This window comes from Vipera berus (genome assembly GCF_964194415.1).
Source record: "Vipera berus genome assembly, chromosome: 7".
Taxonomy (NCBI): domain Eukaryota; kingdom Metazoa; phylum Chordata; class Lepidosauria; order Squamata; family Viperidae; genus Vipera; species Vipera berus.
In genome coordinates this window covers 4,048,283-4,075,087 of record NC_138209.1, presented here as the reverse complement: position 1 = coordinate 4,075,087, position 26,805 = coordinate 4,048,283, and the positions used below count along the sequence as shown (strand labels likewise).

General features: G+C 44.5%; 2 protein-coding genes across 7 annotated transcripts in view; one reads left to right on the top strand and one right to left on the bottom strand.

Moving 5' to 3' along the window:
• The window catches only part of PANK2 (pantothenate kinase 2), a 291,105-nt gene that overhangs the window by 217,888 nt on the left and 46,412 nt on the right, over window positions 1–26,805 (bottom strand). The gene's annotated exons all lie outside the window — the stretch shown is intronic.
• Window positions 1–26,805, top strand: part of RNF24 (ring finger protein 24) — a 58,304-nt gene that overhangs the window by 20,550 nt on the left and 10,949 nt on the right. For all 3 annotated transcript variants that reach the window (XM_081332216.1, XM_081332217.1, XM_081332215.1), the window contains exon 2: window positions 20,953–21,102. In XM_081332216.1, coding sequence (XP_081188342.1) covers window positions 20,960–21,102 — 143 coding nt within the window. In that variant the 5' untranslated portion in view covers window positions 20,953–20,959. The remainder of the gene's footprint in view (window positions 1–20,952; window positions 21,103–26,805) is intronic.

The window sequence follows — 26,805 nt, the reverse complement described above, 5'->3', positions numbered from 1 at the left end:
CCCTCGTAAGTTCAAATTGAATTTACAACCATTACAGTGGACCCACCTGGGAGTAGTTACAACCCCCGATTCCAAATGCTGATGGCCGCCTCTCCCTGCCATGGTCACGTGACTCCGCTTCGGGGCCGCGAGAACTTTTGTCACAACCGAAACCATCGTTTCGCTTAGTGACTACGCTTTGCTTAACAACCACCACAAGGAAGGCTGTAAAAGCGTGGAACCGAACCACCCACTTTACGGCCATCCCATGTTACGACCAGGAAGGGCAAGCTCCATTACAGTCATAACTCGAGGACTCTTTGTAAAGCCATGGATTGTTGATAAATTCAGGAGAATTGGCCAGTGGCTGTCTTTATTTAGTTATTTATTTATAAATTTAAAGAGGGAGAGATGAGATGAGATGAGATGAGATGAGATGAGATAGATAGATAGATAGATAGATAGATAGATAGATAGATAGATAGATAGATAGATAGATAGATAGATAGATAGATAGATTGATTGATTGATTTGGGAGAATTGGCCAGTTGTCTTCATTTATTTATAAATTTAAATAAAAATTAGAGAGGTAGGTAGGTAGATAAGATAGATAGATAGACAGACAGACAGACAGACAGACAAATAGATGATGGATGGTTTTTTTCTCTCTCTCTCTCACACACACCCTTCCTTCCTTCCTTCCTTCCTTCCTTCCTTCCTTCCTTCCTTCCTTCCTTCTTCATTTAAAAAAAAATAAATAAAATTCGGGAGAACTGGCCAGTTGGTGCCCTTTGGTGCCAGGCTTCAGTCATCGCTGCTAAGAATTCAGTGAGCCGATGTCCAGCCCATTTGCAAGAAATGCCCCCCCCCAATTGAGAAGGCCGGGGTGTCATAGAGTAGACACTCTTGGGTTACAACCTGACTCGGTTTCCCTAATGCGGCCTGACCTTTTGAGAGTAATCTCTCTGGCCCTGCCCCTTCGTTGGCTCCAATGGGCGATATCGTTCCATTGAGGAGTATTTCGAGGTTCCGGTTACATGAAATACAGCCGCCTCCCCACCCCCCACCCCCCCCAAAATGACTCCGGGCGTCAGTCCTACTAGGAGCCAAATGCGTCTTCTCTTACAAGGCTTGCAGGCTTTTGACTGGGTCGAGTTTCCCAAAGTTGACAAACTTGAGTCAAATATTACTCAATCGGTTTTATTTTAACAAGCCGGGTTTGAGTTTCCTCGCCTTAGCTGGAGGGAAGAGGGACTGACTTTATTTATTTATTTATTTATTTATTTAATTAAATTTTTATACCGCCCTATTCCCGAAGGACTCAGGGCGGTTTACAGGGCAGCATAAAATATAATATAAAAATAGTATAAATTAAAATAGATTAAATTACATAAGCCCAACAATTAAAACAATATTAAAAGCTAAAACCTAAAAGCTAAATTTGCAGGCGAAAGGGAAAAAAATAAATAAGTCTGTTTCATGATCAGCTTAATCCTGATTTGTGGATCAGCAGCCAGCAGGTTGAAGAGATCAGTTTGCTCCCCGCCCCTGAAGCCACCAATCAAGAGCCCTGGAAAATACACAGAAATGCACCTTGGCAGGTCTGCTCCAATGAGGTGCAAATTCATCTGGTTGTTTCTTCCTAATTCCTTCTCCCAAGCAGCGCTGCTATGAATTATTCCTCTACTGGTTGCATTAAACATGAAGTATCCTATGCAGGGTATTTCCAGGTGCAATAATAATAATAATAATAATAATAATAATAAGAAGAAGAAGAAGAAGAAGAAGAAGAAGAAGAAGAAGAAGAAGAAGAAGAAGAAGAAGAAGAAGAAGAAGAAGAAGAAGAAGAAGAAGAAGAAGAAGAAGAAGAAGAAGAAGAAGAAGAAGAAGAAGAAGAAGAAGAAGAAGAAGTAGTATCCTATGCAGGGTATTTCCAGGTATAATAATAATAATAATAATAATAATAATAATAATAATAATAATAATAAGAAGAAGAAGAAGAAGAAGAAGAAGAAGAAGAAGAAGAAGAAGAAGAAGAAGAAGAAGAAGAAGAAGAAGAAGAAGAAGTTGTTGTTGTTGTTGGAAGGGAACTTAGAGGTCATCTAGTCCAACCCCCTGCTCAGGCAGGAAACCCTGTACCATTTCGGACAAATGGTTGTCCAGTCTCTTTTTAAAAACTTCCAGTGTTGGAGCATTCACCGCTTCTGGAGGCAGGTGGTTCCGCTGGTTAATTGTCCTCATTGTCAGGAAGTTTAGTCACAATCATAATAGTAAAGTTGGAAGGGACCTTGGAGGTCATCTAGTCCAACCCCCTGCTCAGGCAGGAAACCCTATCCCATTTCAGGCAAATGGTTGTCCAGTCTCTTCTTAAAAACTTCCAGTGTTGGAGCATTCACCGCTTCTGGAGGCAGGTTGTTCCACTGGTTAATTGTTCTAACTGTCAGGAAGTTTCTCCTTACTTCTAGGTTGCTTCTCTCCTTCATTAGTTTCTATCCATTGTTACCTATGATTTATTGCAAGGTTTGTTTGTTTGTTTTTTAATAGCCATGGGCTGTTTTTATTTTCCAGAACACCTTACATTAAAAAGGAAAAAAAATACGCTCTTTAAAACCAGTATAACAATCCAGCTAAAGAAAACGTTGAATAACTGCATGTATAAAAATTTAAACCACAGCATTAAACCAACTTGCTGATCAACTAAGCAGGGGGCCAAACAGAGTTAGAGACGTGGCCAATAAATTTCATAAATAAAAATAAAACGCTAGTCCTCGACTTACGACCATAATTGAGCCCTGATTTTCTGTCGCTAAGTGAGACATTTGCTAAGTGAGCTTCGACCCATTTAAATGTCCTTTCTTGCCACGGTTGTTAAGTGAATCACTATTAGAAACATGGTTGTTAAGCGAATCTGGCTTCCCCATTGACTTTGCTCGTCAGAAAGTCGCAAAAACCAATCACACGACCCCGGGACGCTGCAACCGTCGTAAGTACATGCCAGAATTTTGATCATGTGACCGTGGGGATGCTGCAGCGGTCGTTAAGTGTAAGAAACGGTCATAAGTCACTTTTTTCCAGGGCCTTTGTAACTTCAGACTGTCACTAAACAAATGGCTGTAAGTCAAGGACCACCTGCACACCACCAATCTTTGTGGAGCAGTCTTCCCAAGAAATTCTCTCTGGATTTCCACCACAGGCTTTAGAATGAAGATAAATGATTTCGCAGTGGCTATTCTTAAAAAAAGTTTGTGAAATATAAATTACGCTTCCTTATAGCGCTTTCTCAGGAAATAAATCCGTGTTTTGCAATCCTGGGTGTTGTTGCGTAATCGGACACAATACCCTCCCCTTCTCCTTCACCCACCAAAGTTGGCTGTGTTGTGTTTCTTCCCCCTTGTATTTTAATTTCAACGTCTCCTGGGAATTATCAGCTTGTAAGAAGAGCCTTGGGTTCTGCTTGAAGCCTAGGAGATGAGATTTAACCATTTTCTGTCCTCTGCCTTGCCGTTTCTCACGACTGCAAAGAAACTCTGGCTTTTTAGCCTGACAGGGGATGGATGAAAAAACCGCCAACCATGAACATCTCAGCCCTTCACCTTTTGAGATATTGATCAGACACGGCTCCGACAGCTTCAAGCTTGTCTCGGCTTGTAGGGATGCTCTCTGGATGCTGATAATCCTGCATTTCATAGGCCCGCCGTCTCTCTGCAGAATTTCAGTGGAGAAGTCAATGCACAGTCCGTGAAATAGTAGGTGGAATTTCGGGTAGAAGAGCATGTTTGTGGCTCAGGGTTGAACTGAAGACAGAAGAATAATGAGCGTTGGAAGGGACCTTGGAGGTCATCTAGTCCAGCCCCTTGCCCAGGCAGGAACCCCTATACCATTTCAGACAAATGGTTGTCCAGTCTCTTCTTTAAAACTTCCAGGGTTGGAGCATTCACCGCTTCTAGTGGCAGGTTGTTCCACTGGTTAATTGTTCTTACTGTCAGGAAGTTTCTCCTTAGTTCTAGGTTGCTTCTCTCCTTGATTAGTTTCCATCCGTTGCTTCTTGTCTTTGCCTTCTGGTGCTTTGGAGAATAGCTTGACTGCCTCTTCTTTGGGGCAGCCCCTGAGATGTTGGAACACTGCTATCCTGTCACCCCTCTTAGCCTCTGTGCTCAGTGGCTTCCTCGTGGACGTTTCGTTGCCAAACTAGGTAACGTCATCAGGTGCGAGGTGGAAGTCTGCTTACACGCTGATACTGACAGCGTTGCCTAGTTCGGTTATGCAACGTCTGGAAGTAAACCACTGACCTCGGGAGAGCATCCAGGACCCCCCATAGGTGGAGTTTCTGCAGAACTATCGGCAGCAGAAATAGACGGAAGTGTGGTTTCTTGAGAATTGAGACTGAGGAACTTGTGAAATGCGTCCTTTTCATTTAGTCTGTGTGTGTGTGGGGGGGGGTCATCTGCGAGTCAGGCATGTTGGAAAAACTGATTTTTCAACCGAATTTTTTCCCTCCGCTGTATCTGTAAATTTCAGAGTTGGGGTCGACGTTGGTCAAAGAAAGTCTTGAAGCATCTCCTCCCAAGGCGTTACATTTGGCATTAACCATTGGCCTACAGATGCCCCTTGACTTGCCACCGCAGTGGAGCTTTTGCCCCATTTTACGACCTTTCTCGCCTCCGTCGCTAAGGGAATCACCCCCAGTTGTGAACGTAGTAAACCCGGTTGTTAAGTGAATCTGGCTTCCCCATTGACTTCGTTGTCGGAAGGTCGCAAACGGGGATGATCACGTGACCCCGGGACGCTGCGACCGTCATATATACGAGTCAGTTGTCCAGCACCCAAATTTTGATCACGTGACTATACAGGGATGCTGCAGCAACACTCTTTCAAGTGTTTAAAACATTTATAAGTCACTTTTTTCAGGGCCTTGTCACTTTGAACAGTCACTAAATGAATGGTTATAACTCGAGGGCTACAGTCCCTTATTCCTCATGTGTGTCGGTGACGCCAGGTAAAAATGGCATTAAATGTCTTCTTTCAGCCAACCTGGTACCTTTTGGATGGATTGCACTACAAGTCCCATTTTCCTCAACCCCTGGTATTACGATAAGAGGTTGTAGTAGTCTGTGCCATCTGGAAGCCCCTAGATTGAGAAAGTGTGTGTGTGTGTGTGTGTGTATATATATATATATATATATATATATATATATATATATATATATATATATATATATATATATATATGTGTGTGTGTGTGTGTGTGTGTGTGTGTGTGTGTGTGTGTGTGTGTGTGTGTGTGTGTGTGTGTGTGTGTGTGTGTTAAGTATTTGTCAAGGCTTTTGAATGCACCTTGCTAATTAACTCTTTCTTTCCTGCTTTGGCCTGACTCAAGGCTTATCCACAGGATATAGTCAACTTATGACAGCTCATTATTTGTGTAAATTATTCAAATTGCTAATAAAGAATTTGGGAGGCTGAGATGATCATTTCGAACTCTTTATGTTCTCATCAGTCAGTCATACTGATGATCTCAGATAAGGGTATGACTGACTGATGAGAACATAAAGAGTTCGAAATGATCATCTCAGCCTCCCAAATTCTTTATTAGCAATTTGAATATATATATATATATATATATATATATATATATATATATATATATATATATATATATATATATATATATATATATATATATATATATATATATATATATATATATATATATATATATATATATATATATATATATATATATATATAAATAATGCTGTAATATCTGATTACTTTGATTGCAAGCCCGTTGGAATCAATAGACTTGTTCCTTTCATATGGAGAGACAGGATTAATTTATTTGGGGGTGGGGGTGGTGAAAGGAAGGCAATGTACCAAGGAAATCACAGTTGTTGTGTAGCCTGCTAACCAGAAGAAGGCGAATTTGGAATTCACCCAATGGGGGATGGGATAGGCTAGGGCTGCCTGGGCAGTTCACAGTATAAGCATCAATTGTAATTTATGATAAATGACGTGAGCGGTTTAGTGACTTGCCAGGCAGTGGCGAAGTGAAAGTAAAACACAGCTGGAGAAATTTCCCTCACCTGTGAGCAAAAGAAAGAAATGGAAAGTGGAACAAAGGCAAGGGAGGGGGAGGGAGGGGGAGGGAGGGGGGAGGGGGAGGGGAAGAAGAAGGCTGGGTTTGAGGGAGGGAGGGAGGGTGGGAGATCCATCCATCATCCAGAGATAAAAGGAAGGAGATAGTTGAGGGAGGAAAGGAGGAAAGGAAAGGAAAAAAGGAAGGATGGAGAAGGAAAGAAGGAAAGCATACATCTCTTTCTTCAAACGGAATCGCGTTTTTAATTCTGGAGAACAGCTGAAAAACACAGCTGCACATAGAATCGTTTATCCCATTCTTTCGGTTTGATCTTTTGCTTATTAGCCTTAAAACCAGCCTATTGCAGCCAAATCCTCTTACTTTTCCCCATTAAAGTCCCAATTCCCTTTGAAGAACCTTTCCCATCCAACGCCAAGACATCTGCAAAAGCCGGGGCCCCCCCAATTGATAGGTTTCTCGTTTAATCTTTTGCACTCCCACAATCTTCTCCCCTCGTCTGGCTTTCAGTATTTCAAGAACCAAAATAAACAAGAGAGGGGACAACGGGCCCGCCTTTGACTTGCTCTTCTCCCCTCTGCTGAAATCATGAATAGCCACGTTAGTACTATTAGTGCTAATTGTTAGTACAACCACACTGGGAGTTCAAGCGGAGGACGGTCCCTGAAACAGGAGCCAGCCGTGGGCTGCAAGCTGCCAAAAAAGCCAACGCAGTCCTAGGCTGCATTAACGGAAGGATAAAATCCAGATTACACGGAGGGTTACTACCACTTTACAAGGCCTTGGTAAGGCCACTCTTCGAATATACGGCATTCAGTGTTGGTCACTATGTTGTAAAATGATGTTGAGACTCTAAAAAGAGTACAGAGAAGAAAAACCAAGATGATTAGGGGACTGGAGGAAGGAAGGAAGGAAGGAAGGAAAAGAGAGTGAGAGAGGAGGAGGAGAAGGAAGGAGGGAGAGAGGGTGGAAGGGAAGCGGACAGGGAAGGAAGGAAGGAGAAAAAAAGGAAGGAAGGAATACAATGGATAGTTGGATGGAGAAGGAAGGAAGGAAAGCATATGATAAATGGATGAGGGAGCTAGGTATGTCTAATTTAATGAAAAGAAGGACTAGGAGTGACATGTTAGCCGGGTTCCCATTTTTGAGAGGCGGCCACAAAGAAAGGGGGGGGGTTTCAACCTATTTTTCCAAAGCACCTTTTCCTCTGTGTGATTGACACCTTTCAGTTGCATTTTGGTGGGGTAGAGCTTCCCAATTGCTCCAGTAGCAGTTGGAAAAAACCTTTTGGACCCCGTCCTCTTTGTGGCAGCCCCTCAAATATTGGAAGACTGCTATCATGTCTCCCTTAGTCGCTGTTTTCTAGTGAAAACAAGGAGTAGGGGAGATGATAGCAGTCTTCCAGTATCTCAGGGGCTGCCCCAAAGAAGAGGGAGTCAAGCTATTCTCCAAAGCGCCCGAAGGCAGGACAAGAAGAAGCAACGGATGGAAACTAACCGAGGAGAGAAACAACCTAGAACTAAGGAGAAACTTCCTGACAGTGAGAACAATTAACCAGCGGAACTACCCGCCTCCAGAAGCGGTGAATGCTCCAACACTGGAAGTTTTTAAGAAGAGACTGGACAGCCATTTGTCTGACATGGTACAGGAGTTCCTGCTTGAGCAGGCGGTTGGACTAGATGACCTCCAAGGTCCCTTCCAACTCTTGTTATTCTATATTCTATAAAGGTTCAGAAGGACTAGGGGCGACGTAGCAGTGTTCTAATATTTGAGGGGCTTCCACAAAGAAGAGGGGCGGGGGCTCAACCTATTCCCCAAAGCCCCTGAAGGCAGGACAAGAAGCAACGGATGGAAACTAATCAAGGAGAGAAGCAATCTAGAAATAAAAGAATTTCCTGACAGAATAATTCATCAACGCAGCGTCTTGCCTCCAGAAATTGTGGGCGCTCCATCACTGGAGGGTTTCAAGAAGAGACTGGACAGCCATTTGCCTGGAAGGGCATAGGGCCTCCTGCTTGAGCAGGGGGTTGGACTAGATGACCTCCAAGGTCCCTTCCAACCCTAGTGTTCTGTGTTCCGTGTTTGCTGGCGATAGAACGGAGTTTGGAGTTTGCCGATGAGCACATGATTGAGAATCTTAGCCGATCCGGGATTGACTGTTACTCATTCCGTATCAATTTCCTTTTTTAAAAAAAAAAATTAAAATTAAAACATATCGATAAGTTCTGGTGCTGGCAGCTTTGCCTGCTGCTTTAACCGGCCCGAGTTATAAACCGAAGGTTTACTCCGCCCCCGGGGATCCAAGTCAAATATCTTTCACTGCTGTTTTGCCTCTGCCCTTCCTGGCCAGTGACAGTTGCCAAGTCAAAAAATAGCAGAGGTTGAAATTGCAACCAGCTGAGGCTGCAGAGCTGAACTTTCCCCTTCTTTAAATAACACCCACCAGCATTCCTGGGCCTTTTGGTCACCCATTTTGGAAAGAAGAGACTCTACACCCTTTTTCCCGCCTCCTGCTTTGCAGCTTCCCTCTTCTCTTCTCTCCGTTCTGTTGACATCCCTGTAGGGAGTTTACCTCACACCCCTTTTTTTCTTTCCTTATTTATAGGGTGTTTTCTGCACGTATTCCTCCTTCCCCTCTCTCCTTTCTTTCTCTTCTCTTCTCTTCTCTTCTCTTCTCTTCTCTTCTCTTCTCTTCTCTTCTCTTCTCTTCTCTTCTCTTCTCTTCTCTTCTCTTCTCTTCTCTTCTCTTCTCTTCTCTTCTCTTCTCTTCCTGTTATCCCTGTATGGAGTTTACCTCACACCCCTTTTTTTCTTGCCTCATTTATAGGGTGTTTTCTGCACGTATTCCTCCTTCCCCTCTCTCCTTTCTTCCTGTCCTCTCTTCCTTTCTTCCTCTTCCTCTTCTCTTCCCCCTTTTTCTCTCTTTTCTCTTCTCTTCTCCTCTCTTCTCTTCGTGTTATCATGCCTCTACGGAGTTTACCTCACATCCCTTTTTCTTGCCTCATTTATAGGATGTTTTCTACACGTATTCCTTCTTTCCCTCTCTCCCTTCTTCCTTTCTCTCTTCTCTTCCTTTCTTTCTCTTCTCTTCCCCCTTTCTCTTCTTTCTTTTTCTTTCTTTTCTTTCTTTCTTTCTTTCTTTCTTTCTTTCTTTCTTTCTTCTCTTTCTGTTGTCATCTCTGTAGGGAGTTTACCTCACACCCCTTTTTCTTGCCTTCTTCCTCTCTCTCCTCTCTTCTCTTCTCTTCTCTTCTCTTCTCTTCTCTTCTCTTCTCTTCTCTTCTCTTCTCTTCTCTTCTCTTCCTGTTGTCATCCTTGTAGGGAGTTTACCTCACATCCCTTATTCTTGTCTCCTTTCTTCCTTTCTCTCCTCTCTTCCTTCCTTCCTTCCTTCTCTTCTCTTCTCTTTCTGTTGTTATTCCTGTAGGGAGTTCACACCTCCTTTCTTCCTCTCTATTTGGCCTTTATTTCATGACTCTTAATTTAATTTAATTTGAGGAATGTGCTGGTGCCTACCTGTATGCCCTCTCTATACAACCCAGGATAGGAGAATTTCAGATCTGAAAAAAATAGACATTATTCACAATAAATAACCAAAAGGACATTTTCTTCTTGCAAACCCCTTATATAGTTGGCCCTGTTTTCCTAACACCCTCTTTCTGGCTTCATCCAAAGGAGCCCTAAGCGATGGGAGACATTTGCTAGAAACCCCTTGGAACTTTTTCCAAAGAAACAGCTTCTGGTGAAAATCTGTTGGAAATTTCCATTCATTTCTGCTGTGGGATTTTCTCTCTGGGTTACAGTTCCTCTTTTGCTGAGTGTCAGATTTCTCTAGATTTTGGCTCACAAAAGTGGTTTCCTAATACAGTGTTTCTCAAGCTTGGCAACTTTGCAATGGATGGACTTCAACTCCCAGAATTCTCTGGCCGGCATGCTGGCTGGGGAATTCTGGGACTTAAAAGCCACACATGTTGGCTAGGGAATTATGGGACTTAAAAGCCACACATGTTGGCTGGGGAATTCTGGGAGTTGAAAGTCACACAAGTTAGCTGAGAAATTCTGGGAGTTGAAGTCCAGATGTGCTGGCTGAGGGATTCTGGGACTTGAAGTCTATTGCCCTAATTCAGGGGTAGGCAACTTTGGCTCTTTTATGACTCGTGGACTTCAACTCCCAGAATTCCTGAGCCAGCATGGCTTAGCTTGGAAACCTCTCCCTTTCCCCTCAGCATGGCTGGCTCAGGAATTCTGGGAGTTGAAGTCCACAAGTCATAAAGCGGCCTAGGCCTAGGCCAGGGGTAGGCAACCTTGGCTCTTTGATGATTCGTGGACTTCAACTCCCAGAATTCCTGAACCAGCCACGCTGAGGGGAAAGGGAGAGGTTTCCAAGCTGAGCCATGCTGGCTGAGGAATTCTGGGAGTTGAAGTCCACGAGTCATAAAAGAGCCAAGGTGGCCTACCCCTGGCCTAGGCCGCTTTATGACTTGTGGACTTCAACTCCCAGAATTCCTGAGCCAGCCACGCTGAGGGGAAAGGGAGAGGTTTCCAAGCTGAGCCATGCTGGCTGAGGAATTCTGGGAGTTGAAGTCCACGAGTCATAAAAGAGCCAAGGTTGCCTATCCCTGCCTCATCCTGCTTGCCCTCTTCCTTAATAGAAATTTTGACAATGAACATTTTTTGCTAAAGGGGGAAATAGACGAAAACTGGTGAATATAAAGGCCAAATGCAAGCCAAAAATAGGAGGAAACCTCCCAGAAGAGGCCCTTTGATTGCACTGGATGCCAAATATGGATTTTTAATGGCCCTGGAGCTGCTTCACAGACCAGTTCTTCCCGTTCCATCGTTAGACACGGGGGGGGGGGGGGAGGCTTTCAGGGCCAAAGGTTCCCGAATTCAACTTTCAAATTTCCAGTATAAAGCTACAAAAAGGAAGATTGTCTGTTGTGTCAGACGCTTAATTGATGTAAGCCTTGTTCGGCATTCTTGAGCCTAAATAGAAACCAGCCCCTTCGCAAAAATCTCTGGCCTTGGCAACGAAGAAGCAGAGGCAAATGCAAGGTTCTTGGGTAGAAAACCAGCAGTAATTTTCAGGATTGTAGGAAATTGGAAAAGTATTTTGGAAAAAAGCAATGAAATTGTTTCTGCATTGCTCCCCAGAGGACTGTCTGGAGAGATGCATGTTCTCATTAGAATTTTTCTTTCCTTTCCTTTCCTTTCCTTTCCTTTCCTTTCCTTTCCTTTCCTTTCCTTTCCTTTCCTTTCCTTCCCTTCCCTTCCCTTCCCTTCCCTTCCCTTTCCTTTCCTTTCTTCCCTTCCCTTCCCTTCCCTTCCCTTCCCTTCCCTTCCCTTCCCTTCCCTTCCCTTCCCTTCCCTTCCCTTCCCTTCCCTTCCCTTCCCTTCCCTTCCCTTCCCTTCCCTTCCCTTCCCTTCCCTTCCCTTCCCTTCCCTTCCCTTCCCTTCCCTTCCTTTCCTTTCCTTTCCTTTCCTTTCCTTTCCTTTCCTTTCCTTTCCTTCCCTTCCCTTTCCTTTCTTTCCCTTCCCTTCCCTTCCCTTCCCTTTCCTTCCCTTATCTCTTCCTTCCCTTCTCTCCTCCTTCCCTTCCCTCTTCATTCCCTTCCCTTCCCTTCCCTCATTTTCCTTTCCTCTCGCTTTTCTTTCCCTTTCCTCTTTCCTTCCTCCTTTCCTTTCCTCCCTCTTTTCTATCATTCTTCCTTTCCTTCTCTTCCCCTTCTCGCTTTCCTTTCTTCCCTCTTTTCTTCCTTCCCTTTTCTTCCTTTCCTCCCCTCTTTCTTTTCCTTTCCTCTCCTTAATTAGGAATGGTTACAAGCCAACAGTAAAGAAGAGCATGTGCAGAGTGGACACGCCTGACCAAATCTTCCACCAACCTACATTTTATGAGCAGACTCTTTATTCATAACTTTTCTAACTTTGTCATCGTTAGCAACAGCCGTGTGACAAGTACAGTGATGCATGACGCAGGCACACAGGCATCTCCTTGGTGTTAGCCCACCTCTTGTTAAAAGTCCTTGGCTGGTCTCCAAAGTCCTAGCCCCCCCTCCACCCCCCCAACACACACACACACACACTTCTTTCTTCCCACAATAGGGTCCACGTGGCTCGGGCCATCCATTTGCAGAACCCACGGCTTTCTTTTTGCTCTGGATTCAATCCAAAACATTAGCAACAGAGATATATTTGGCTCCTCGCTAATCTGGATTGGAAAAAAATATATATACATATATATTAATAAACTCCCCAAACAGCAGAGATACCCAGTTGCAAACTCTTGGAATGGCCTAGAAAACCCGGAAGAATAATCTTAGAAACGCAGAGGGCACGCTAATCTGGATTGAAAAAATATATATATACATATATATTAATAAACTCCCCAAACAGCAGAGATTCCCTAGTTGCAAACTCTGGGAATGGCCTAGAAAACCCGGAAGAATAATCTTAGAAACGCAGGGAACAAAACACCGTGGCTTCTTATCAGTCGAAAATGAAACACTCCGAAGTTTTATTGACTTGTCGAGTTTTCTCACGGCTGTCTGGAGCTGTTTTCAGCTGATCGTTCTCAGCTATCTGAGAATCAAGAGATTGGAAGGGAGCTCAGAGGCCATCTAGTCCAACCCCTGGCTCAGTGCAGGGCCTGCAAAAGCCACGGATGGAAACTAACCAAGGAAAGAGAGAAGCAACCTTGGACCTAAGGGAGGAATTTCCTGACAGCTAGAACAATTAACCAGTGGAACGACCTGCCTCCAGAAGCTGTGAAGTTTTTAAGAAGAGACTGTGGACAACCATTTGTCTGAAATGGCATAGGGTTTCCTGCCTGAGCGGGGGGGGGGGGGTTGGACTAGATGACCTCCAAGGTCCCTTCCAACTCTTGTTATTCTATTCTGTCCCTCCAGGAAAATACCCACATGTTACCTGGCAGAGTTTTCTTGTGCGTTAATTATTAACCAAGTTGTATTTATCATGCTTACTTCATTCCTCCTCCTCCTCCTCCTCCTCCTGCTCCTCCTTGCCTTAAGCCTCTTGGCTTTCGAACCCGACACTTGTTCCCAAATGTAAAACTAGTTCAGCTTGGAACTTGGGTTGGCTCCAGATGTAATATCTCTCCTTCCAGGTGCTACTGTGTTTGAAGCCGTGTGCAAAACTGCTAATGAGCAACGAAGAGTATTCCCCCCCCCCCAGTTCCTGCTATTAAAACTTTTAAAACTTGCACGAGTTCGAAACATAAGTATATACATTTTTGCATACGCATTCCTGTTCCTAGTCAAGCTTCTTTTGTGTCGTCTTGAAAGGAGAGGGGGGAAAACATTAAATCTGATTTATAGTCCTTTAAGTTGGACTAGATGACCTCCAAGGTCCCTTCCATCTTCTTCTTCTTCTTCTTCTTCTTATTATTATTATTATTATTATTATTATTATTATTATTATTAATTAAAGTTTAGGAACTAGGGAGGACAAAAGCCGTTTATTTCTACCGGAGGTTTGGGCAACCTATGTCCAGAGTAGTCCTTGAATTATGGCCGCCACTAAGCCCCAAATTTCCACGGCTAAGCAAGGCAGTATTTTAAATGAGTTTTGCCCCATTTTACGACCTTCCTTGCCACAGCCGTTAAGTAAGTCGCTGCAGCTGTGAAGCGAGTCACACGTTCGTGAAGTGAATCCGGCTCCCCCCCCCATTGACTTTGCTTGTCGGAAGGTCACAAAAAGGGGATCACGTGACCCCGGCACACTGCGAGACCGTCTATAAGTATGAGTCCGTTGCCCAGTGTCTGAATTTTGACCGCGGAGGATGCTGCAACGGTCGTAAGTGGGGAACACGATCTTAAATCACTTTTTTCACTGCCGTGGTAACTTTGAACGGCCGCTAAACAAACCGTTATAAGTCGAGGACTACTTGCGTATCCCTGTTCGTTTTCATCTCCGGCATGAGACGAACCACTTCAGTGAGAGCAGCATGTGAAGTTCTTCTACAAAAAAAAAGAGAGGTGTTTTCATGGGCTTAAAAAAGGCAAAAGTGAAACTGCATGTAATTTGGCCACACAGGTGTTTGTGAGGGCCCTGTTAGGCATATGGTGTTAGCCTACAATGTTGGGTTGAAAATATATTAACCATAATGTTATGACTTTAAGAAGTTAATTGGCCAATGGGTGTGTAAGTGTTCTCATGGCCATAAGAGGAAGCTAGTAACGTAGCTTCTCTCTCTCTCTCTGAATTCACTGATCTCTACTATTACTGTTTTTGCTCTGCTGTTGGTTTACTACTGTTGTAAACCTGAACTATATATTGACCTCTGGACCGGTAAGAAGACTTTGTATTTTGGATTACTCCTTGGACTGTTGCTATTGTTTATGACCTGGACTGTTTATTTTTGACTGTGCATTTTTGTTTTTACACCACCTTCAAGTAAACTACTTTTTGCTTTTACAACTCAGTGTACTCTTTTTTGACTTTTACTACTCTCAGTCCCCTTCCTTGTCTGTGCAACTCTTTGGTAGCACAAGGAGACCTCTGCACAACAAATGGCTTTGCACCTGACTAAAGCAATAGCGGCCTGTGAATGTGTGGTGCCTATGTGTGTATATTTGTATAGGTGCCCGTACATCCACAACCGTCCACTTCGCTTTATGTTGTTGGTTTGTTCCCTTTAAATTACTTTTCTGTGTCGCTGCTCCCTGTTGCTGATAAGGTGGGAAATATTACAGAGAGAGCTGTACTCAAATCTCTCCTGGCAAGGGATGGAATGGAACCGCCCGTGGAGCAGCTGATAGTCATAGTTATAATTTAAAAATGCAACTAAATCAGAAGCAGGATTAGAACGGACCCTGCGAGAAATAAAACAGAATAGAACAGGAAGATAAATTCTCAGGGCCCAGTTAGAAAGTTGCACCTGGGTGCGTTTTGTGAAGGGGAGAGGAGACCCCGTGCGGTTTCTTTTTTCTTTTTTCTTTTATTAGTTTTATAATATAAAATACAAAAGAAAATAAGAGGAAAAATAGGGGAGGGAAAAGAGAAGGGAAAAGTGTAGGAAAGAGTGCGGGGGGGGGGAGAAAAGGCATTGACTTTCTTCGACTCCCTTTGGTGCAGTAGAATAAGAGAGTAACATCAAACCTCGAAGAAAGAAAGGGAAGGAGGGAGAAGAAAGAGAAAGGAAGGAAAGGAAAGGAAAGGAAGAAAGGGGAGAGAGAAGCGAAGGAAGGGAGAGGAAAGAAAGAAAAAAAGAAAGGAGAGAGAAGGGAATGAAGGGAGAGGAAAGAAAGAGGAAAGAAAGAAAGGGAAGGGAAGGAAGGGAGAGGAATGAAAGAAAGAAAAAGAAGGGAAGGGAGGGAGAGGAAAGAAAGAAAGGAGAGAAGGGAAGGAAGGGAGAGGAAAGAAAGAGAAAAAGAAGGGAAGGGAGGGAGAGGAAAGAAAGAGGAGAGAAGGGAAGGAAGGGAGAGGAAAGAAAGAAAAAGAAGGGAAGGGAGGGAGAGGAAAGAAAGAAAGGAGAGAAGGGAAGGAAGGGAGAGGAAAGAAAGAAAGAGAAAAAGAAGGGAAGGGAGGGAGAGGAAAGAAAGAAAAAGAAGGGAAGGGAGGGAGAGGAAAGAAAGAAAGGAGAGAAGGGAAGGAAGGGAGAGGAAAGAAAGAAAAAGAAGGGAAGGGAGGGAGAGGAAAGAAAGAAAGGAGAGAAGGGAAGGAAGGGAGAGGAAAGAAAGAAAGAAAAAGAAGGGAAGGGAGGGAGAGGAAAGAAAGAAAGAGAAGGGAAGGAAGGGAGAGGAAAGAAAGAAAAAGAAGGGAAGGGAGGGAGAGGAAAGAAAGAAAGGAGAGAAGGGAAGGAAGGGAGAGGAAAGAAAGAGAAAGAAAGGAAAGAAAGAAAAAGAAAGAAAGAAAGAAAGAAAGAAAGAAAGAAAGAAAGAAAGAAAAAGAAAGAGACACGTTTTAGGAAGGAAAGTACCAGACAAACACGGCTGTTTCTGCAAGGCCACACAAATTCAACACTCCCTACGACAAATTGTTTTAATCCTTGCGCCGTATCTTAAGATTGTGTTTCCACCAAGAGTCGGCCGGCCCCAGTGCTTTTCTAGACAGGAAGTCTGTGTAAACACTAAGGGTGATGTGGGTGTGGGTGTGGGCGTGTGAGTGTGTTAACTTCCACATTTCCTGGAATTTGCCACTAGGCCAGGCCGTCAGCCTTTTGCTCCCTTGCTTTTCCGCAGCCTCTTCCGTTTTTTTCTCCTCAGCTTGCGCAAAAATAAAAAATAAAAATACGTGTTGAGTAAGGAAAGGTGACCACATTGCTTCAGGGTGACTGTTGTCACCTTCCCCCCCCCCCCCGTTACACACACACACACAAAGGTGCAATCCTAGATTGCATTGACAGAGGGGTAGAATCGAGATCACATGAGGTATTAAGTACCGCTTTATAAAAAGGCTTAGTAAGGCCACCCTTAGAATAACGGCATCCAGTTTTGGTCACCACAGACTTACAAAAACAAAGAGGTTGAGGCTTTGGAAAAAGTGCAGAGAAAAATAAAACGATTAAAGGCCTGGAGACAAAAAAACCTATGAAGGACGGCTGCAGGAATGAGGTATGTCAAGTCCAGTGAAAAGAAGGACTAGGGTGTGTGTGTGTGTGTGTGTGTGTGGCACGATAGCAGTCTTTCAATATTTGAGGGGCAGCCCCAAAGAAGAGGGAGTCAAGCTACTCTCCAGAGCGCCTGAAGGCAGGACAAGAAGAAGCAACGGATGGAAACAAATCAAGGAGAGGAACAACCTGGAGCTAAGGAGAAAATTCCTGTCAGTGAGGACAATTCAACAGTGGAATAGCTTGAAGTTGTGGGTGCTCCATCCCTGGAGCTTTTCAAGAAGAGACTGGACAGATTTTTTTTTTCCAGAAACGGTATAGGGCAGGGGTAGGCAACCTCGGCTCTTTTATGACTCATGGACTTCAACTCCCAGAATTCCTGAGTCAGCTATGCTGACTCAGGAATTCTGGGAGTTGAAGTCCATGAGTCATAAAAGAGCCGAGGTTGCCTACCCCTGGTATAGGGTCTCTCCTGCTTGAGCTGGGGGTTGGACTAGATGACCTCCAAGGTCCCTTCCAACACTTGTTAATTCTGTTCCGTTCACATTTTGTATAAGGACGAAAAAAAAGGGGAAAAAATCCTTCCTCTCCTATGAGGTGAGCCACATTTGTTTTCAATTTTCAATTTATTTTTTTAACGCCGTGGGTGAGTTCCTTGGTCTTGCAAAAGCGACACCTCGGGACGATGTCGCCTCTTTCGTTCCTTCTGGTATCTTAATTTTACTTTTCTTCGGGCGGAAGGAATTTTTCGCCACGTCGTTTCCTCTTTGACCCAGGTGGAAAAGTCCGCAGATCTGCTCTTAAGAGCGATAGGAAACGAGGAGAGGCTGAGCAGAAGCTGGTGAGAAGCAACCTAGAACTAAGGAGAAATTTCCTGACAATTAGAACAATTAACCAGGGGAACAACCTGCCTCCAGAAGTTGTGGATGCTCCAACACTGGAGGCTTTTAAGAAGAGACTGGACAGTCATTTGTCTGAAATGGTGTAGTAGGGCTTCCTCCCTGAGCAGGGGGTTGGACTAGAAGACCTCCAAGGTCCCTTCCAACTCTTAGTAGTGTTGTTGTTGATTATGACGTTGTTTCTCCCAAACTGACTTGCTCTGTCTGTCTCCCTCTCTACACCATAAAATCAGGTCTCCATGCCTGGCTGGGGGATTCTGGGAGTTTGAAGCCCACCCATCTTAAAGTTTCCAAGGTTGGAGACACCCCCCCCACCGGCTCTTAAGAGGCTAAATATCAATAGGGTAGAAAAACCTGTGCGATCGGCATCCCCCTGGTTGCTCGTTCAGAAATGACTTTGCAGCGGTGTGCGTTGTGTGTTCCCAGCCGTCGGCATCCACGAAGCCGTTCTGGGCCTCCGAACCGTATCATACTTCCCGAGTCTTACTAGTCCACGCGTTCAGCTTCCCTGAAAGAAGCCAGGATATTGGGGTGGTGAAGGTGGAGACCGCTCCAAGGGGAGCATTCTGTGCCGACACCCCCCCCCCCACACACACACACAAACAGAATTTATCCTGTGTGGGAGGCTGAGTAAGGAATCCAATCTCAAACCTGCCGAGCAACTGCATTGGAAAGGCAGGCGCCCTGCGGGGGGCGGAAAAAAAAGTCTTATTTTTATGGTGGTTTTGAAATTTCCTCTGGCCACTTCACGGGTCCAGTGGAAATCTCCTCTCCTCCTTCCTTTCTTCCTTTCCTCCTCCTCCTCCTCCTCCTCCTCTTTCCTCCTCCTCCCTCTCCTGCTGCAAACGGCACATAGCCAGGGCCACGAACGGGCAGACCACGCCTAGCCAAAACAGGAATGCTCGCAGCTTCTCTGTGGGAAACTCAGCCAAGTTAGGGATCGAATTCAGAAGAGGATGACGGTCAGTTGCGGGACAGCCAGCCCCAAATTAAAACAGCCTTTCGAAAGCACACGCGGGGAGGGTGGCGTTTCGACCGGATGCAAAGCTGCTCCTTGCCACGCTGACAAGAACCGTGTCGTGCCACTGCTGCTGCTGCTGCTGCTTTTTTGCTGGAAAAGCCACTTTCCCTGGAGCTTGGCCGGAAAAAGCCCTTTTTGCTGGAGTTTTGCAGGAAAAGCCACTTTGGCACTGTTTCTGGTCTTGGCGAAAAATTGCCTGGGTGGGTCTCGGGCACCATGCCGCACAACATGTGAGTGTCTTAACTGGTTTTCGGAGCCTGCCGGCAACCTGCCAGCAAGGTGGCGGTGTCGCTTCCACCGGAGGGGTGCTGGCAGGACGTGACAGGTGGCCCAATGCTGCCGCTCGGGGTTGGGCTGTGCTGGGTTCGAGGGATGCCAGCTGCCTCCAGATGCCCACCTTTGGGCTGCTGCCGCCGCCTTCAAAGTGAGGTCAAAGAGATTGGCTTTCCCCCTTTTGGCGTTCCCTACCTAGAGGGATGGGCAACCGGGGTAGTTTGACAGCCTGGGGACTTCAAGTCCCAGAATTCTATGCGGGCTCAGGAATTCTGGGAGTTGAAGTCCGCAGGCGGTCGAGGGGTTATAATTGCCCAACCTTGCTCTACTTTGGGGTACTTATGGGGGGTGGAGGGGTGAAGGGAGAGGAGGCCTGGGGAAGCTATGGGGAAGCCCATGAGTCTGGGACATGTTTGGTATGCTGTGTGTGGGTTCTGGAGTCCTGTCCTGGATTCGATTCCTTTCCACTTCCCTTTCCTTCCCTCTTGTCCCTTCCCTTCCCTTTTCCTTCCCTTCCCTTCCCTGGAATATGCTATTACAAACTCTTAATAAAACCAAAATAGTAACCCCTGTTACAGAAATAGCTTTTCTCTATTAAAAATGTAAAACGCTCAGGCTGCAACTTGTAATTTTGTACTTTACCTCACCAAAAAAGGAAAAAAGAAAAAAAAATGGAAGTCATTCTTCTCTTTTTCTTTTTTACCCTGAATTCCGTTTTTTTTCTCCCTTCCCCTTCTGATCTTTTGTCTCTCTTGGTATTTTATGTTGCCATAAATTCTAATTTTTTTTAAAAAAAAAAAGAGCGAGGCTTGAAAGGGGTCAGGTTAACAATCCCTTTCTCCCACGCACCTGGTGCTATATTTCCCCTAACAAGTGCGTGTCTCTTTTTCGCCTGTCACAATCCAACACAATTTCTATCTCCATTCCATATCTTGCTGTGCCTGTCCTCTCTTAAAAACGGTGTTCGGTTTTTCGGAAACAGAATCAACCCTTTCTCCTAGTCCAGGGGTAGGCAACCTCGGCTCTTTTATGACTCATGGACTTCAACTCCCAGAATTCCTGAGCCAGCATGGCTCAGCTTGGAAACCTCTCCCTTTTCCCTCAGCATGGCTGGCTCAGGAATTCTGGGAGTTGAAGTCCACGAGTCATAAAAGAGCCGAGGTTGCCTACCCCTGGCCTAGTCTTTCGTTGTGGCCTTGGTGTAGTTGTGTGTACCTCTTTCTGTTGTGATGCACATGCTCTTCTGTGTCGGCTTTCATTTTCAGCCTTGTACAGGGGGGGGTTCCTCGACTTAACGACCAAATTGAGCTCAAAATTTCCCTTGCTAAGCGACACAGTTGTCGCAGGTGTTTAGTGAATCCCAGCAGTTTGTTAAGTTAGTGACACAATTGTGAGATGAAATCCGTCTTTCCTGTTGACTTTGCTCGTCCGAAAGTCGCAAAAGGTGATCACATGACCTGCGGACATTGCAACCGTCAGAAGTACACGCCAGTTGCCGAACGTCTGAATTTTGAGCGCGTTTTCGCGCTTAACGACGGTCTGGCCCTCGGTCACTTTTTCCCAGTGCCCTTGTAACTTTGAATAGTCCTGTGTGTGGGGAAAAAAAACGGTCCCAAATCCCTGGCACTGCGACCGTCATAACTATGAAGTCAGTTGCCGAGTGTCTGAATTTTGATCACGTGACCGCGGGCATGCCGCAACGGTCGTAAGCGGGGAAAACGATCTTTGAATCCCTGGATTCAACACTGGAAGTTTTAGAAGAAGAGATCGGACAACCATTTGTCTGAAATGGGATAGGGTTTCCTGCCTGAGCAGGGGGTTGGACTAGATGACCTCCAAGGTCCCTTCCAACTACTTCTTCTTCTTCTTCTTCTTCTTATTATTATTATTATTATTATTATTATTATTATTATTATTATTATTATTATTATTTATTATTATTTTAGTTGTAAGTCGAGGACTACCCATATCCTTTTTTAAAAATTGTTATTATTGTTTTGTTTTTCTCTTAAGAACGATTGAGCTGCATCGAACGGTGGGGTGTTAAAACTCCCAACAGAGAAGGGAGTCGTGGATTCTCACCGTGTGGTGTTTTTTCCCCCCCCTCTTTTCTCCACAGACCATCCATGAGCTCAGATTTCCAGCATTACAGTTTCAGGATGCCAAACATTGGATTCCAGAATCTGCCTCTCAACATATACATCGTGGTCTTCGGCACGGCGATCTTTGTCTTTATCCTCAGCTTACTTTTCTGCTGCTATTTGATCAGGTAAGAAACAAACACACACCCTCTTTTTCCTTTTGGTGAAAAAGATATATATATATATATATATATTCTTTTTTTGAGTTTACTCAAAGAAAGTTAAGCGCAGTATCAAGATTTTAAGGCTGTAAGTAGATTTAGGAGTTCAACCGCTTAAATCTTAAGTTCTTTTCCCCTCTTTCGCAAGGCGTGGGAAACTTGACATTGCTGGATTATACTGATCAGCACTCGGCGAGAAGGTTGTACGTTAATCTTCTCTTTTTTCTTTTTTAAGACACTTTTTGATGTTGTTTTCTTGGATTTAGTTAGTTATTTACTTATTGTCCTTATTTTATTTTATTTTAAAGCATTTTGGCCTTTTGTATCTTAACAAACACACCCGTCTGAGCTAAAACGTGCTCAGATTATCCGGGCCCAATCAAAATCCACTGCAATTTTTCGCCAACCTTTCTGCAAGTAATCCTTGACATACGACCACAGTGGAACCCCCAAATTTTGGTTGCTAACCGAGACATTTGCTAAGTCGGTCTTGCCCCGTTTTGCGGCCTTTCTGGCTACAGTTGTTCAATGGATCGCTACGGTTGTTAAGTGAGTAGCCCGGTTGTTAAGTGAACCCGGCTCATCAGAAGCTTGCAAAAGGGGATCAAGTGACCCGGGGGGGGAAACGCTGCGACCGTCATAAATACGAGACAGTTGCCAAGTGTCCAAATTCTGAGCATGGAAGACGCTGCGACGGTTATACTTGTGAAAAACAGTCGTAAGTCACTTTTTTCAATCCCGTTGTAACTTGGAATGGTCACTAAATGAAGTGTTGTAAGTCAAGGGCTACTTATAGTTACTTTTCGTTTCAAAATACAATTCCGGATTTACGGCTAAGTCATAAAATACAACTAAGGATTTACAGCCTCTGCAAATATTTAAGCAAGTCATTAAGGAGCCTTACCGTATTTCCCCGAATATAAGACCCAACCGGAAAATAAGCCCTAGAGTGATTTTTTTCAGGATGCTGGTAATATAAGCCCCACCCCCAAAATAAGCCCCGGTTAAGATTGTCAGCCAGATGGACGCATTTAGTACCATATTTCCCCGAGTATAAGCCCTAATAATAAGCCCCAGTTAAGATCGCCAGGCAGACGGACACATTTGGTACCGTATTCCCCTGAATATAAGCCCTAATTGGAAAATAAGCCCTAGCGTGATTTTTTTCGGGACGCTGATAAGCCCCACCCCAAAAATAAACCCGTTAAGACAGACGCATTTAGTACGTCCATTGCAACCAATGATGGACATATTAAATTATAAAATAATAATATATCGCTAAATATAAATGTGATATTATTGACATTTATTTGAATAAATGTAAATTGTTGTACATGGAAAAAAAATAAGGCATCACCTGAAAATAAGCTCTAATGCGCCTTTTGGAGCAAAAATAATAATATAAGACCTGGTTTTATTTTCAGGGAAATACGGTACTTGAGAGTTCAGGAATTTGGAGAGGTTTGAATGTTTGGCTCAGGTTATTTGTCTTCCTCCTTCACATTCTTGGGGATGAGTGAACACTTGTTCAAATTCTTGAGTTGGGAAGTTCTCATTGTTTGTCTTCAACCTACTCAGGACAATTGATTGCTTTGAGAAAAATGGCAGTTAATCTTCGAAAACCTAGATGTAATTGCGAAGTTAGTCTTGGGTCTGATTGCAAAATTGCAAAGTTAGTCTTGGGTCTAATCCAAGACCTGGGTCTAATTGCAAGGCTAGTTTTAGGTCTAATTGCAAAATTGTAAAGTTAATCTTGGGTCTAATTGCAAAATTGCCAAGTTATTCCTTGGTTTAATCCTAGAACTAGGTCTAATGGCAAAGTTAGTCTTGAGTCTAATTGCAAAATTGCAAACTTAGTCTTGGATCTGATGCAAGACCTGGGTCTAATTGCAAGGCTAGTTTTAGGTCTAATTGCAAAATTGTAAAGTTAATCTTGGGTCTAACTGCAAAATTGCCAAGTTATTCTTTGCTCTAATCCTAGAACTAGGTCTAACGACAAGTTAGTCTTGGGTCTAATTGCAAAATTTCAGTTAGTCTTGGGTCTGATCCAAAACCTGGGTCTAATTGCAAAGCTAGTTTTAGGTCTAATGGCAAAGTTAGTCTTGGGTCTAATTGCAAAATTCCAAAGTTAGTCTTGGGTCTGATCCAAAACCTGGGTCTAATTGCAAAGCTAGTTTTAGGTATAATTGCAAAATTGCCAAGTTATTCTTCGCTCTAATCCTAGAACTAGGTCTAACGGCAACGTTAGTCTTGGGTCTAATTGCAAAATTTCAGTTAGTCTTGGGTCTGATCCAAAACCTGGGTCTAATTGCAAGGCTAGTTTTAGGTCTAATGGCAAAGTTAGTCTTGGGTCTAATTGCAAAATTCCAAAGTTAGTCTTGGGTCTGATCCAAAACCTGGGTCTAATTGCAAAGCTAGTTTTAGGTATAATTGCAAAATTGCCAAGTTATTCTTCGCTCTAATCCTAGAACTAGGTCTAACGGCAACGTTAGTCTTGGGTCTAGTTGCAAAATTGCAAATTAGTTTTAGGATCTAACCCAAATCCAATCCCACCTACGCAGGGCAATTGGATCATTGTTTTGCGAAAAATGGCCAAGTCAGTTTTGGGTTAATCCAAACTTTGTCTTAAGAGGAAGTGCAGATGGGTGATTGGGGGGGAGGGGCAGGATTGTAGCAGGGGTCCCGCTGAAGTTGTTTGTCTGGGGAATGATTGGGTCACTTATACTTTTGCCTCTGGTTCGCAAAGTCCCGCATTTGGCGTTTCGAAGAAGAGGGGATTAAGCAAGCATTGGTAGCATAGGCACTCTCGTCAGTTGGCTTGCTTCTTGCTTCAGAGGCAGTTCGGTAAGTTGTGCTTGCTCAGTGTGCGACTGCACAACGGGGGACCAAGATAAAGCAAGCTGCACCCCATCATGGAACAGATGAGGAAGTATAAAAGAAAGCCTTTATATTTAGCAGGTACAACAGGAAAAAAATGCATGTTTCATTGCATTCTAATCCAGATGAGCTTCAGGTTCCTAAGGTCTTGGGACTTGGATAACTGACATTGTAGATCCGGCCTGTTTTGGAAAACCCAAGAGAGACATTTTGAGTCCTTCCCCCCAATGGATGCCAGCTCCAGGGAATGAGCCTTTTTGATGAGCACTCTCTTCAAAGCCAGTTTGGAGATAAGGATGGGCTTTCTCCATTAGAACGTTGGAAAGCCGCAAAAGCCAGCTTGTTAGGAAGAAGTAAAGCGTCAAGTGTTCTCCTGGAAGGTTGTAGGACGTGTTAGTGAGATGATGGTTGTTGATCTTGGGAGGTTGGGCTTTTTAGTCTTCCTGGAAGACTAAGACTTAGAAGCTTCTTGGAGTTGATGGGAGGAGCATTGAAGCAGAAGTGGGCAGAAGACGAGAAGATGATGGAGATGAGATGGAGAAGGAGAGGGCGGAGGAGAGGATGAAGGAGAAGGTGATGGAGGTGAGAAGGGGAAGTGATGGAGGATGAGGAGGGAGGAGAAGGAGATGGGCAAGGAGATAGAGATGAAGGAGAAGGTGATGGAAATGAGATGGAGGATGAGGAGATGGAGAAGGAGAGGAAGGAGATAGAGATGAAGGTGATGGAGATGAGATGGAGGATGAGGAGAAAGAAATGAAGAAGGAGAGGGAGATGGAGGAGGAGAGGGAGGAGATAGAGATGAAGGAGAAGCTGGTGGGAGATGAGATGGAGGATAAGGGGAAGGAGATGGAGGTGAGAAGGGGAAGTGACGGAGGATGAGGAGAACGTGATGGAAATGAGATGGAGGATGAGGAGATGGAGAAGGAGAGGAAGGAGAAGGAGATGAAGGAGATAGAGATGACGGTGATGGAGATGAGATGGAGGATAAGGAGAGAGAGAAGGAGAGGGAGATGGAGAAGAAGATAGAGATGAAGGGGAAGTGATGGAGGATGAGGAGAAGGAGATGGAGAAGGAGGGAGAAGAAGGAGATGGGCAAGGAGATAGAGATGAAGGAGAAAGTGATGGAAATGAGATGGAGGATGAGGAGATGGAGAAGGAGAGGAAGGAGAAGGAGATGGAGGAGAAGGTGATGGAGGAGAAGGAGATGGAGGAGAAGGAGATGGAGAAGGAGATAGAGACGAAGGAGAAGCTGATGGAGGATGAGGAGAAGGAGATGAAGAAAGAGAAGGGAAGACAGTTGGTTTTGCTCATGGGGTTCGTATCTAGAATTTGGAAGGGCCCAATCCCAAAGCTTCAGCTTCAACCCACACTTGTTGCTGCTTGCAAGTTCTAGGTCAGAGGAAATCTTTCAAAAGCAAATCCAGATCCAACCGAGACGCTCAAATTTGGTCCGTTCTGTTGCAAATGGCCTTGCACACCTACAACTGCCACCGGTCTCTCTTTTAATGAGTCTGAAGCCTCTTCAGCTATTTACAAGAGTCGGCTCCTGTGGTATTTCATCACGAGGTCTCTGCCCAAAGGAGCACGTTCTGGTTTGTTAGGGTGTGAAAGAAGACAACCACAAAAGTCACCGACTCGGGAGGCTTTTAATTTTTTTTTTAATTTAAAGATTTTTTTTAAAAAAACAAAAAACTCTTTACCTATTATCTCAACCTTCGTAGCCTCTTTGTACTTTGTGGGACTCCAAAGCCCATTATACCGATTATTCACTTTTTGCATCTTGCAGTCAGGCTGACGCTGTCTTCTCTGTGCTTTTCCTTTCTTTCAAAGCCGAGTGACTCACACAATTACTTACTGGGATCTTTCTTTATTGTTCTCCAAGGTAACATCTACGTTGCACAGGTGCGGAAAACGTTTGGTGCTCCCTTTGTCCTGAAGAGTCAAGTTTTGGGCAGGGTGCGGGCGCATTTTTATGCCTGCAAGGGGAAAACCGGAGCTGCGAATTCCATTTACGCTTAACACGGAGTTTATACGGACCGGACAGTGCCAAAATGCGGTCCCTTATTCTTTTGAGGGCAGTCTTCTGCCTCCCCACCAGCTCCTCAGCCGCGCTTATATTTCTTCTCTCAGGAAGAACTTGTACATTTTGGGTGCCAGAAACTTTTGCTATCTCACTGGGTCCCCTGTAACCTGAGATAAGAAAGTTAGGAGGTCCTTGGTGCTCTCCGCGCTGGGTGGTTTTCTGGCAGACGTTTCATGACCCAACTAGGTAACGTCATCAACGCTAGAAGGGAGTGGGGATTGTGGAGAGGAGGAGGAGGAAGAGGAGGAGGATCATTGGTGCTCTCTGAGCTTGGCAATTTTCTTGCGGATGTTTCATTACCAAACTAGGTAACATCATCAGTGCTAGAAGAGAGTGGGGATTGTAGGTTGAAGGGGGGAGGAGGAAGAGGAGAATTGTGAGGTCCTTGCTGCTCTCTGAGCTGGGTGGTTTTCTTGCAGATGTTTCATCAACCAATTAGGGAATATCATCAGTGCTAGACGGGAGGGGATTTGCAGGAAGGAGGAGGAGGACCATGGGGTCCTTGGTACTCTCTGAGTAGTCCTGCAGATGTTTCATGACCCAAATAGACCACACCATCAGCCCTAGAAGGGCTTTTGCAGAGAAGGAGGACGAGAACAAGGACTGTGGGGCCCTCGGTGCTCTCTGAGCTTGTTCGTTTTGTTGCAGACATTTCCTGATCCAACTAGGGAACATCATCAGTGCTAGAAGGGAGGGGATTTGCAGGGAAG